This window comes from Anser anser (genome assembly GCF_964211835.1).
Source record: "Anser anser genome assembly, chromosome: 3".
NCBI classification, from domain to species: domain Eukaryota; kingdom Metazoa; phylum Chordata; class Aves; order Anseriformes; family Anatidae; genus Anser; species Anser anser.
Window position 1 is genome coordinate 70,809,041 of NC_139722.1, and position 14,211 is coordinate 70,823,251.

The 14,211-nt window shown below is 37.0% G+C and overlaps 1 protein-coding gene across 6 annotated transcripts in view; it reads right to left on the reverse strand.

Moving 5' to 3' along the window:
• Nucleotides 1-14,211, reverse strand: part of SASH1 (SAM and SH3 domain containing 1) — a gene marked incomplete at its 5' end in the record, with an annotated part of 511,807 nt that overhangs the window by 291,959 nt on the left and 205,637 nt on the right. For 5 of the 6 annotated variants that reach the window (XM_083830239.1, XM_083830238.1, XM_083830240.1 and 2 more), the window contains one exon: nt 11,686-11,735. The exons of the other annotated variant lie outside the window; for it this stretch is intronic. In XM_083830239.1, coding sequence (XP_083686365.1) covers nt 11,686-11,735 — 50 coding nt within the window. The remainder of the gene's footprint in view (nt 1-11,685; nt 11,736-14,211) is intronic. 6 annotated transcript variants of the gene reach the window in all.

The window sequence follows — 14,211 nt, forward strand, 5'->3', positions numbered from 1 at the left end:
AACTTCTGTTTTTGCAAAACATTCCAGTGTCTTTCTAAATGTGTAATGTATTTCCCCGTGGGACGTGTAAATAATTATCTGACAAAGATGAGTAAGTCAGCTATCACTTCAATTTGCAGAGCTAGAGCATACTAAGGATCATTTTGCGACATTTCTGAGCATGAACATAACAATTTTCAGTGATGCACATCTGCTGAGCATGAATACTGTGAATGGAGATGAGTTTTGTTATCAGTTTTCTGACAGTGTCTATTAGCAGCGATGGTGGAGCTGCCTGAGGTCCAACATCTTTGACTCAAAGACTATGGTTTTAAGCACGTTACTTAAACGCATACCTTAATGTCAAAATACCTTGTTTTTTCTCCATTTGGCCTTCTGATGGAAGCAAATTAGAAATGAATAATACAAGACAGGCATCTTCCTTTCTTGAATAGCTACGTAGATATTCAACAGAATGGGACAGGCTGAAATATTTACTGTTTTTACACAACACAAATATAAAACACCCATGCATATTCATTCTGTCCTTACATTTCCATTGGTCAGAGCATCTCCTTTAGGAGTAAAGTTTACAAACCTACCAACCAGTCTCCAGAATCCGTATGAAGCAAAATGAAGTAATATTCAAAGCACTGGCACTACATACACTCTATTCAATTTATTTTTAAATTGTTGTATTAATTTTTAAGTTTTATTATATTACTGTTTACCAATATCCTTCATTCATTCATTTTCACTATGGAAAGAGCTCTGCTATCTTCCACAGTCAGTAATCTTATCCAGGCTGTTAATGTTAGAATTAAGAATTTGAGTCTCCTTTCATATCTATTTTTCCATGTAATTAGAGAGGACATACATTTTACTTACATAACATGTTCTTTTTGTTCTTCAGATTACTTCAAGAATGCATCATTCATTAACCTTTAAAGACATTTAATTTCAAGCCATTTCTTTAGCTCTAAATTGACTCATTCTATTAAAAAATCGAGTACAGATCTATTACTTAATTAAAACAAATATAATTATTAGAAACAGGTGATAACCTTGTACATTTGTGTCTTACAAACACAAGTCCTTCCATCTTTTTCAGTAAATCTGCGTGGCAGGCAAAAACTAGTTCATGAGTTTTCATAGATAAGCTTCAACCTCATCCAGCAAACCCATAAGAAGTTTTTTTTAAGGACTGAATCAGTAATTGACTGAAATCAGGAAGGGCAGCATAGTTTCAAGAAAGATTTATTCAAAGTCATATAATCAAGACAGTCAGATACCTTACAGATGACACCTCTGCTTGTGAGAGAGTACAGTCTGCACCAGTACTAGCCCTAAGTCACTCAGAATAAGGTTAGGTATCTTACTCTTTTTTCAAGCTAGTATTCTTCTCACATTGTTTCTAAAAAGTAGGCTGAAATTGTGTGTGACCTATCAAGACAATCAGTCTCATAAGCTTGCAGTTTTAGTTCTATCAAGAGAAGAAAATATGAAATACAAATTATTTACACAGATTTGGGTAATAAAAATTTAATGCTGTACTTGATGAAATGTTGGAGTATTGAGCCACTTCTGAAATTCCAGGTAGGTAGATCCAGAGGTTATTAACAGGATATTGTTTAATTGAAGTTGGCACTTTGAAACTAGTGTCAGTAAAGGGCACTAGATACCACTACAATTGATCCTTTTCAGTCTGAACAACAATCTTTGCAGATAAGCAGTGTTATTTAAATCATTTACTTCTTTCATAAAAATTAATCATATCTTGGTAAATATGAAGTCAGACACAAACATCCCTTATGCTGAAGTTGAACAAAAACAGGATACAAGACAGTGAAAGTCTCCAGTGCACAGTATGAAATAAAAAAAAGTATTAATTTTCATTTGTATACCTTTATATGCTTCATACCACATTTTTGTAGGGGAAAAGAAAGAAAAACAGAAGGCTCTTAGCCACTGTTTTCTTGATGGAAGCAACCAATCTGCAAATACACTTTAAGCTCCCTTATCCACTTCTTACACGTTTTACATGTAAGTGTGAGCAGAAGAACAGATGGTTATCAAGGAGGTTATGCTGAGTGCTAACTGGTTGTAGATCCGTGTGAAATTTGAGAAGTCAACGATATCTTCTACAAAATGTATTCAGGTTTTTCATACTGAAAGCCATGGAAGTTGGTCACAAATAACTTCAAGAATCCATGCCTTTGCAAATAACCAACACACTACCCGTAGGTAATGCTAATTGGTAACAGGTAGAAGTGATCAGGGACACTATCTGAACTCCTGAAAAAAAAAAAAAATCAATACCAGCTCTCCTCACAGAACACTGCTGGAGAAGCCCACTTTGCCACCCCAGTGCTCTCCAAGCAATGTGATGCTTCCGAAGCATCCTCTCAAGCAACGATGCTTGGGGAGAGGACTACGGACAACCACAGGACCAAAGGCATCATTTGTTTTAGACACATTTCTGTCTGAACGCCTTCTAAATCAGTGTCCTATTACCTTAAAAAAAAATCTGCCATCAGAACAATCAGTGAACCAAGTCCAAGTGCTAGGTAAGTAGATTCAGTTTAGCTATGAGTCTAATCACTGAGTAACAGATAAACAAAGGAGAGGAGGGAAAGGGGATCCAGCTGAAGACTATTATTCCTGGAAGTGAGGCTCAGACTGACAGGTGGGTTGCTGAGAGATTTGAAAAAGGCTTCCCTCATTAACCCAGCCCATAGCCATGCTTCACTCACAAATGGCTTTTCTCACACAAGGGAGTTACTAAAAATACTTCAAGATCACGGCCAAGAAATTCCACACGAAAACCAGAGAAAGCCTAGGACTGATGAGCTGGAAATACCTAGTGTATTGGTTATGTAGAAGGTGCTGGAGTTGAAGCAATAGAAGCCAGGTGTCTCACAGAATCACAGCAGTTACCTCGAGCTCCAAAGCCCACGTACAGAGGAGGGGAGCTGGGGTGAAGCCCCCACATTTTAGGGGTGGCCATGGCCAAGACACAATCACAGAGTGCCTGAGGTTGGCAGGGACCTCCAGAGGCCACCTGGTCCAACACCCTGCTCAAGCAGGGACACCCAGAGACTGCCCAGCACCATGTCCAGGCATCTTATGAACACCTCCAAGGGGGGAGACCCCACAGCCTCTCTGGACAGCCTGTGCCAGTGTCTCCATTCGATCTGATTCACTTGATCCCAGACTGCAGCGAGGCAAACTGTTTTTCAAGAGTAAAAATCTCCACAAATTTCCAAGCCTAGGACCCTGAGCTCCTGAAAAGGAAGATTCCCCCTTAATCTTCCAAAATATTATTTTGTAACAGAAATTACAGATCACAAGAGACACAGATTCAGAAGTTTTGTTTCTTGCTTTTCAGTAAACTGTGGGTTGCATCAAAGATGAAATGTTTGCTAGTAAACAAGTTGACAGAGAAAAGGTCAGATCACTAAAGAATAAACCAACTGAGACTTTTCCTTGTCATTGAGATTCAGCAGAGAGCTTTGTATCTTGGGAATGCAGGAATATGCAGTTATGGACAAGAAATCTGCCAAGAACAAAGTCAAGGAAGGGGGAGAAAAAAAAGAGAGGGAACAATTGTAAATTATGCTTGCTGCTTTGTTTATTGCTTTCTTCAGTTAAATTAAAAGCGATATTTACCTCTGTCACAGAAGAACATCCTTATTTCAGGGAAGCTAGTCGAAAGTAGTTTACACTATTTTTTTTTCTATATTTTCTTTCATTTTTATGTGTAATTTTTGTTTTTACCAGATTTAGAAATGAACTATAATAAAGGCCTATGCACAGAAATAAGTGTTAAAAAAAAAAAAGCAGAAATCTCCAAAAGACCAAGCCTATTCTGTTAACATCTTTAACCCCTCACATTTTACATATAGGGAACAAATTACCTTAGGCACCACGAAATGCAAATAAAAGAAACATACCCCATCAGGCTATTTATTTCATGTTGGGGTTGCATGAAAATCATCAAATACACGTATAAACAAACCTATAAATGCTTACATATTGCTTTAAAGATTAAAGCCAGGAACCCTCTCCCTCACTGAGGGATCTTCCTGAAGCCTATGTCAGATGAGGGGATGAGGAGGTGGAGTGAGAAAGCTGGCTGGGAAGAGGGCAGTCTTGTTGTGTCCTTTGCCTCATATGAAGAGTGGACAACTTCTCCACTCCTCCAACTTCTCCACTCAGGACAAATTCCTCCACTTTCAACAGAAACACTTCTAGAAAACTAGGGGTGAAGCAGGGAAAGAATTAATCTGTTTAGGGCTGGATTCAGTTTTATAGACAGAAGATGGGAAAAATGAGGTGACAACCACCCTCCCAAATTTTCACATCACTTTATGCTCTTAAAAGTGACAAGTTACAGGTCCATACATGAGACAAGACAGGTTTGAGGCCATGCACTGTCATCAGAACTGGTGCTCCATCTTCTAATTTCAAAAGGTAAATAATGCAACCGGGTAATGATCTTACCTGTTATTCACAAGACTGATAAAGAAGAATTGTGTAACAGGAACCACGTAGCCTTCTGGTGAATGTGCTGTTGGTTACAGATGACAGTAATTTGTTTTAAGATAGATAAGAGGGATGGTGTTGTTTCTTTTATTGCAGGTGTTTGGATAATTGGTCATTTCCAGCAATTAACCCAGAAATATCCTATTTTTCAATTAGACAAGAATCTCATTTGCACTTTCTCAAAAGACAACAGATTATTCTGCTCCCTGTGGCTATTAAATGGTGCAAGGTTAACCTTACTTGTCCCTGCAAAAATATTTTACTCATTTTCAAACAAGTTGCCAGGTCTTCTCTGCAATGGAACAAGGTAAAAATGTGTCAGATACAGGATACAGGAGGAGAGAAGATTGCAATCTCCACTCTCACACTGAATTTAATTTCCTGCCACAGCTGCACAACAGCATTGGGAAGGGGGGCAAAGGTTTAGTGGAAAAAAAAATCTATCCAGGTTTTGCTTATAAATACATGCATATTAAGCTTTTTCCTCTCCTAGAATTCCGTATTTCAAACATGATACTTCTGAGAAAGAGATGTGGTGTATGTTACTTGAGTAGTATTTTCAGATCACAGAACGTTTAAATTATGTTTAGCACTCAGATACTAGGACAGATCTAACTCCATAATCATGCTGCTTCTTGTGCTTGCAGTACACCAAGTTGTGAATCTCAGTCTAAACAGTCTCTGCCCATCTAAACAGCCCCTTTGAAATACACACGGCAGAAAGATGAATCCACTGGAAAACCCCTTGCCTCCCCTCTGTTAAGATTTTCCTGGGGAGATCCAGAAGCCCCTCAAGACTTGCATCATTGCAGTATTCAAGATGTCCTTGTATTATATGCTAAAGATCATGCAAATCAGACCTGGAGCTATTCAAAAATTTCTGCTCTTTTTAAAATCTCATTAGCATCACCTTCGCCTCGCCATCTCCCAGAGGCACTACCCTAGTTCTCTCAGGTCTGCTTCCATTCCTTGCTTTCTTATAATGCTCTGCTCTATCCAGAAACAATAGCAATAGTAGTTATTCACTGCATTATAAAACACATGGTTGTGTCATGTTTAAATATGTTGTTTGATTCTACCATTATGTGAAATTACTTGGTAAATGGGAGGGAAATGAAGGGGATGTGGTGGCATCGCTGCTGAATTGTCATGGACGTGCTGGGGAAAAAACACCCCCTGACTGTAAGGCCCAACAGGTTTTAGTTATGTTGAACTGGGACCCATTTAAAACAAAATGATACATTTAAGATGATTTCCTAGTGGAATCAATTAGAAAAATAAATTAATGACTGCTATTAAATAAAACATTTTGGCACTGAATATTATGGTAACTTGATTTGCATAATTTAACAGTTGCAGGGACTTTGGGAGATAACAATGTAAATGAGTGCTGAAAGTGCGCAATAATGAAGGAGCAGAATCTACCATGTGTAAGACTCCCCACTATGATTTTACTTTAAGCTCATCTTTTTAGATCTTAATTACATTTGTAAATAATGGTTAAAACAATTTGTTAGTAACTCCTCTGCCGTCACTCCACTCTGGTGTTGTTATAGATATTTACAAGTTTCTCTTCCCATCTCTTTTCCCTAGAAAAATATTAAGTTCTGAACATAGAAGAAAGAAATCCCCACAGCTGGCAAAATATAAAAAATAAAAAAAAAGCTGTTACTAATGAGCTATAAAATAGCATTATACTATTTCCTGTCAGGCAAACCCCAAGGAAAACAGATATTTCACATAATTAGGAAGGCACTCATTCAAATAATAATTGCAAAATAATGAATGTTTCACTTAAATATTTCATAAAGGATTTTCAAAGAAAAAAGATTTCACTGGCTGTTCTTAAATTCAGCTTTGTTTCAAAAGGATTGCATGGCAGTAAAACTCATAGATCAATACCTATGTGGCATTCCATTACATGATTATTTAATTGCTGTGAACACTCAAAAATTAATGATCTGGAGCTATTCTGCTCCATAACTTTTAAAAATATCCAGCTTTGATACACAACACCAGATGACATTCAGTTTTGTGCTTTTCCTATTAACTAGTGTGGACAAAGTATCAAGCTATTTGCAAGGCTTCAGAAAATGTTTAAGGCTAACTTCAGCAAAATGTAAACCTGAAAACACAGGTTTTCATTTTCCTGTTTTGACTGGCATAAACAAGCACAAGTAAACACCAAGCTGAGCACTCAGCAGGATCTCAATAAAATGGTAAGAACCCCAATTCAATAAGACAATGTGTCATCTCCAACTTGCACACTCAGTTTGTACAAAGGACATTGAGCAAGCCAAGTAGAACAAGAGGACTGTATGCATCTGCTGGGATGATACTGATTATTTCCATACACATTCACCATTCACTTTCAAAATTAAGAAATCAAAAGACAAAAAAAGCAGCAGCTACAAGCTTATTATTAAACCTTTCAAATTAAATTTAATAGAGAGTAAGAAGCACAATGATAAGCTCCTGACCACAATCCCAACAGACTGATTTTTTGAATTAATGCAACTAATGTGCTTTTTGCTTTATGGAATGTGATTGAGACTAATCCCACCAAAAATGTGGTAAGGTAGAGGTGAGGTCACGGACTATAAGCGGTAACAATGCAACACAAAGTGTCTGCATATTAAATCAGAAGAGCAGTTCTGAGCATTAAAACAAAAATGCAAGCTGTAATCTAGGTAGGTTGGTATTATAAATTGTCACTATTATATACATATGCTTTCTTGCATGTACCTGTATATATTCACAGGTACACGTTTCCAAAACTTTTCACAAATGTATGATTATTTTAGTGTTAATTCAATGAAAGACATCGAGTCTTTGTCAGTGCAGGTTGAAGTTTCTTTGACAGACAGCCTTAACCAGCCTGCTGTAGAAAAAAGCTGCTTTAGGAAAAATCTCCATCGTATAACCACAAAAAAATGTTGCTTATCAGATATTACAGATTAGCTGCTACTTATCAGATTAATGCAGTTGTAGTAAGTTTATTAGTGGCAATCTGTCATTAAAAATTTCACATATGTTCCAACCACAAGACAGTTTTTTGTGTGCTGTGCACTGTCAGAAGACTGATATCTTATTTGCGTAGTTCTTGTTAGTGAAACATCTTGAAATGCAATGATTTTTCCTTTAAGATAAAAGTTTAAAAACCACCTTCTTTCAAACATTTAAAAAATTCAGGTTTTTTTCATAAATATACAAACAGCCTAGTAAAAACATTTTAAAAATACAGAAGTGTAACAAGTAAAAAAAAAAGACACCCCCCACACAAAAGAATATAAGTAAGAAATTATCAGTCCATGGTTCTTTCTGAAATAAAACTTATCCCATTAGCCAGAAGGAGAATCTTTGCAATAGTCTTCATCTACCAAGGAATGCAGGCAGGCATTCCACATATGCCTCAAGATTATGTTCAGTTGAAGTAACCTGCTGAGCTGTTAAGGACTGCTTTCCCCTCCCATGCATATGGAGTGAACTTTGTAAGTCTAGAAGTGAGCAAGTATGAATGCTAGATTCACTATTTAATTACCTGAACAGTTATTCTGAAATACAAGATTTTTATTTTGCAAATTTTTGTTAGTATAATTTCACATTTGGGATCTCCTTTCAGCAGCAGCAGGAACAGCTGTTTCTTTTGATGTTTTAATGTCTGTACTATAGCCTTTGACTTAGCTATTAAGGCAAGAGAACAAGCAACATGGTAGTAGGAGCTAGAAGTGAAAGGTTTTAAAGGAAATAATTTCTGAAAATAAAACTAAACTTGATCAGCAAGAACAAAACCAGTGATTGGATATGGAAGAGACACTAGAAATATTTACAACCTAAAATGATGATGGTCAAGAAAGACTGCAGAGCATGACTAACTAAAAATTTTGCTGTACGCAAAGGATTCAGACCAACTTTTCCCAGTTTCTGCACTATTTTAAGCATTCTCAACACAAATTTGAAAGCAACCTGAGTTGCAAAATAAATAGGAAGATTTTTGAATATATGTGTTAATCTCAAATTCAATTCTTAACATTTTGAATATATTAGTTTGCACTGTACTTCAGGCAATCTATCACCTCTTCAAAAACAAACAAAAACTTATTTTTATTGAAATTAGTGAGTATAGCAGAAATTGAAGATTGAGAGAAATTCTCCAACGGTAGGAACAGAAAGCTTCATTACGTAATAACAGAGTACAAATGAGGATCACTGATGATAAATTGATTAAAAAATAAAAAAATGACAAGTCATAAACTGCAGCCTTTATAATGAACTACTTCAGGTATTTAGAACCAACACCCTCAAATCAAATGCAGAAGAAAAGACAGGCACATTGATATAACACAAACATTTGAAATGGGGTGCAGCTCTCAAGCTGTTGGACTACATATGGTCATGAAAAGCCACAGCATGTCACTGGTGTGTTTTGCTGTGACCAGCTTCCTTTGAGGTAGCTCTTCAAACAACATCTGGATTCACGTGCCTCTGCCATTCTTAAAAGGGTTCAAAGCATAAGTATGAAAGAGCCTACGCAAGTACAAAAAACCTGACCTTCTTCACCTTTCCATTTTTCTATTTTCTGATCTTTCTAGTCCTGTTTCTTTAATAGAAAAGAAAACTATAACAGGCTTGAAAACAGCATGGGGCATGAACCTCAATGTAGTATCTAAAGTAAAATCTGCTGTCCTTAGTATGCTTCAAGAAAAAATTATTTGTCCTCCAGGAATTCATTTTTAAGCGTTCCTACTCAACAGGGAGATGAAATTTAAAAGCTGAAAAATAACATGTAACAAGACTTGACACTAACATAATTATGTTCTCAAGCAACTTTTCCTCACACATAGATCACTGGCTACTCATCAGCAGATAGTTTCTATATAACATTACACACACGCATGCCCGCACCCAGTTTCCTTCCCCCACTGTGATGGATATCACTGGCATGATGGTTTCTGGTCTTTCTACCCACACAGCCATCACTTAACTAAAGCAACAGCAATGACAATCTCCAGTTCATTTATTCAGCTTTGGCATAAGCGGTTTTTCCATTTGGATATTTTCTACATAGATCTGTCAATTTTCTACCCTACTTCAGGGGGCAATAAAATCTTGTTTGAGTTGATACATGGTGATTGAAGTTTTATTAGTTATTCCAAGTTTTTCTAATTCTCTTCGGATGCTTCTGTTTGGAAGTTGAAAGTTTTCTTTGTCAGACCTCAAAAGAAAGTTTTAGCAAGCATTTGGCAAAAAGGTAGGTGAGAGGAAGGGACTTTTGAAGCTTAAGTACTTTTTCATTCTAAATTCAAAGTGCGTGAAACAAGACAAATATAAGGGTATAAAATATATATTTTGAATACAAGCTACTTAGTACATATGTTATTAAAAGGGTGTTTATTCTTGCTTTGCTTTTACTTTAAACATTGAATAAAAGCTTGAAAGAGTATAAAGACTTGAATAAAAAAATCTTTTTTCAGAACAGGACAACAACTTTAAAAGGTTTATGCATTTATATATGTACATACTTACATACCCACACTCTGATTTTGCATCTGCTGTATTAGCTTCTCCTTCACCCCAGTGTTAGCTCTGCAGTTGCAATAGTCTATAACCTTGAACATATGTATATACCAATTTTTAACCTAATTATAGTATTAAGTAAACGTCTCCCATGGGCCAGAAAAAAAAAGAAACTGGGTATCCTCCAGTTAAGTGACAAATCTCCTGATTAACATGTGGATCTGACAAGTGCAGTATTAACTAAACAAAGATTTTTCCACAGAAAATGACTACAGTGTAGACACACTGTATCAAGCCTTCATATGATCATTCTTAAGTAGGACTTCATCACTTTCATATTTGATAATTATTTAAAAATTAAGATACTCCCACCTTTTATTCTTTTTTTTTTTCCCCCGGAAGCAACATAAGGTTATAAAAATAAATCAAGCTCATTGGGTTAGAAAGATGAGTTTGTACTGTACAAGCTGCACATTTCTTTATGTAATGTTATTAAAACAATTTTAATGAAGTGTATAGCTGTTCTTTGCTAGCATAACCTTCTTTACCTCCATCCCCAAATACCATCAATATAAATAATTACGTTGGCAAAGGCTAAGCATGCTGGATACACTTAAAACACTATCACCCTAAGTAACGCATATTTTAATCCAATACACAAATGAAAGTTACATAGGATAAAGACTTGCAGTCAAAAAAACAAAAGCCACAAAAATCAACTGGAGTCATAAAATAACATTTCAAAAGATATGACTGAAGAGATAATGATAGCATGCGAGATCACATCTCTTTCAACAGAAGGATTATACAGGTATTGCCATTTCCAGGACAATGCCAGAAACACAAAGGGAAATTATTTTTTTTTCCATTCTCCAGCAGTCCACTGCCTCATCCATCATAAAGAACATGTGGAATTTGTACAGTCCGAGTAGGAAATTCACTCCTTATAACCTAAAAACCAAGTTGCTAAAAAATAGTCCTTCTTTCACTTCTACCCAGATATAGTACATCAGCAACCACGCACAAATGCTAATTCAAGACTTTGTGGTTTTTACTCTCAAAAAAACTCACCGATAGGTGGTCAAGTTTTGTGGTGATTTTCCGTTCCCCCCCAACACACATGCAACTTATAAAGCTATTTTCAATTAAAAAGTGCATACACCACTAAGTCAGAGCCATTAAGGATCAGAATTATGCTACTGCACAGCAAAGTGAAACAATAATAGAGGATGCAAGGAAAACAGCATTTCCTACTTTAACAGGACACATTACCTTTGGAAGACAAGTAGTCAAATCAGAAACAGGTAAACCACCTCAGCCAAAAAGCTTCTGTATTGTAGGACCAAACACAACATAACCATCTAATGTTAAACCCAAATTACATGAATAAAAATCAGTGAGGATGTTTGCAAGCTACGTAACCAAGCATGATCTTCAGAGGACAGAAGATCATTTTTGCTATTCAGAAATACCAACAGTTTGTCCAGGAGAAGCACACATGTACAGTGTTCTAGAAACCAGCAGCTGCCTGTTGTGACGCCAATGACAAGCCAGGGGCAGCACCAAACATTTCAAATTTGAAACAGATTTATGTGCTTATTTGTACACAGCTATCAGTGTATTCATGTGATGGTGAACACTTACCACAGCAACAAAATGCTTCCCCAAGCCATGAAGAGAAAGCTTCCACTTACCTAAAAAAAAAAAAGGGGGGGGGGGGGTATTAAAATTACTCAGGAAATCTCTCTTACAGATCTAACGTTTAGGGGAGGGAAAGAAGTTTTCCTTCATTCAGTTTTTACTTGCCCACTCCCTCCTTCCACAAAAGATAAGAGATATTTTGCATGGGATAAGAAACTATAACACGCATATACACTTAATCAACACATCTTTGAAAGGCCTCCTGCCCAAAATGGCACAGAAATTGAGAATACTGGAAAAGAGGTATATGATTTAGGATGGAGATTCAGAGAGGGGAGACAAGTCCAACCTTACTGACGCAGACAGACATTGCTGTGGGCAATGCCCTAACATGGAAGCACAGGTGGCTGCATCAAGACTGACCCCTGAGCAACGACAATCCCGTATGAATATTTTTTTTAAATAAATGAAGTGTTGTTAATAGATCAAAAGGAAATCCTCCATTACACGTCAGCTTTATAAACAACAATTCTGATAATGAATATGAATTTGGTGAGAACTGAAATGAGGTAGTGTCTGAAAGTTACTGGAACAGATTTTTTTTATTGTTGTCATTTTTAAACGGAGCATATTGTTGTCTCCACTGTACGTGTGTATAGAGCCATTCAAATCCTTTTTAGTTACTAGCATGTAACATCAAAGAATGGGGTAGTCTGAGAATACACCATTGTTCAACCACGTGAAATATGTAACGTGTAAGCACAGTTAAGAGGTTAGGAGAAAAAAGAAGAACAAAGCCGTCATTTACAAAATCTTTGAACTGCACTGCTCCTTTTCTAAGTTTGCTATCACAGGAACTCTGACTCATTTAAAACATGATGTTGTGCATTTAAATAAGGAACTCTGAAAGCTTGTTCAAGAGAAACAAAGGATTTCCTATATGGTATTTATAGTTGCCTATGTAACAATCCTCTACCTCTCAGAACTTTGAGTTCATACGCAACGGTGCCCTTCAAACATATATTTTAAGTGCATCCAATTATTTTTAAAAAACCATAACAAGAATGCTCCTATTATTTTGGAGCTAGAGAAGCGCAGCAGAGCCCCCATCACCATAAAGTTATGGAGGATGGTGAAGGACGTGCCACCCCTGGTCCAGAGAGACAGAGCTCCCCTGGCAGACCAGGAGCCCCGGGGCAGCCACATGCAGATCAGCGCTGGCACACTCTGGATATATCGTGTGCATGACCAGCATTCAGCACATTTCACCTGCTATCCCCATCCTCTACCTAATGGGAAAGAGGGTGAAGAAAAAATCCCCTCCTCCCCACATCAATCTACATAAAACTTTGTTAACTCTGTTTTTCTAAAACCTGTAAAGATGATTCTTTTACTAAATTCAGACCTTCTGAGAAATGCACTTGCCTTCAGCCTTTCACTTGTTGTTTGCATATTGCTTTTAGCTTTTTAAGTTGCTGTTCAGTGTGCTTTCTACCAGACAGATACTCTGCAGCATAGGACTCAGAATAGCCCCTAAACAAATGCTCATATACGAACGAGAAAATTCATCTTCACAACACATTTGATAAACTAGGGCTGGGGAAATTGGGTGCAGGTCAGGTGCTCTTTCTAAGGTACGTCTTATTTCTACCATTATCTTACAGGACAGTTGGACATGGAGGACATAAGATGACTTAATAAACATATATAAGAATTAAGAGTTACTGAAATGTAAGCAGCAACCATGGAAAGAGATACCAAACTGTTTAACCTGTGTGGCTGTCAAAAGGACCAAGCTGCACCTCACATACTTAGGAAGAATCTTGCACTTCTGCTCCTCCAGGACAGCACCACACAGAATGCGTTCCCTGTGTGTCACCCCCCTGCTAGGCCACCTAACTCGCCAGTAAAAGAAATCCAATATTTTACTTTAATTATTGTAAGAAAACTAGCAAACAAAAAAACAAAAGCACCTACTTGCCACACATTTTAGATCTTGTTCATTGTGAGGCTTACAAAGACTCTGTCCTCCCTCTGTGGCAGCAGCACTGAGCCTTGCACGCCTGTGCCATAGTTAAGCTGTTGTAAAGCTGCCCAGACAGTGCTTTCCTCTAGTAAGAGGAAGAATTTTGGGGTTATTTCTTAACTAGGACTTTTATAACCTGTTATTAACATACTTAACACACCATAATCTGAAAGTTTCTTGCTAGAAGAAATAATGAAATTCACTACAAAAATAGGCCAGAGAAAGAAATAAAGGTATGTGTTGTTTTTTTCCTCCTGTATGTTAGAACAATGTTATGACTGAAGCACCTTTAATATAATTTTCAACTAAAATAAGGCTAGCAAGCATTTTAAGTCCTAGTTATACATGACATGGATGGTTAGAGCAGGCAGCCGTAATAGACCTTTTCTTGTCCTTCAAAGCCTGTTATTCATTTACTTCTATGCATCTAATGATGGTGTACAATAAAACTCTGCACAAACTGAATTTCACTTACAGTACGTACAATCTTTCCACCCACATTC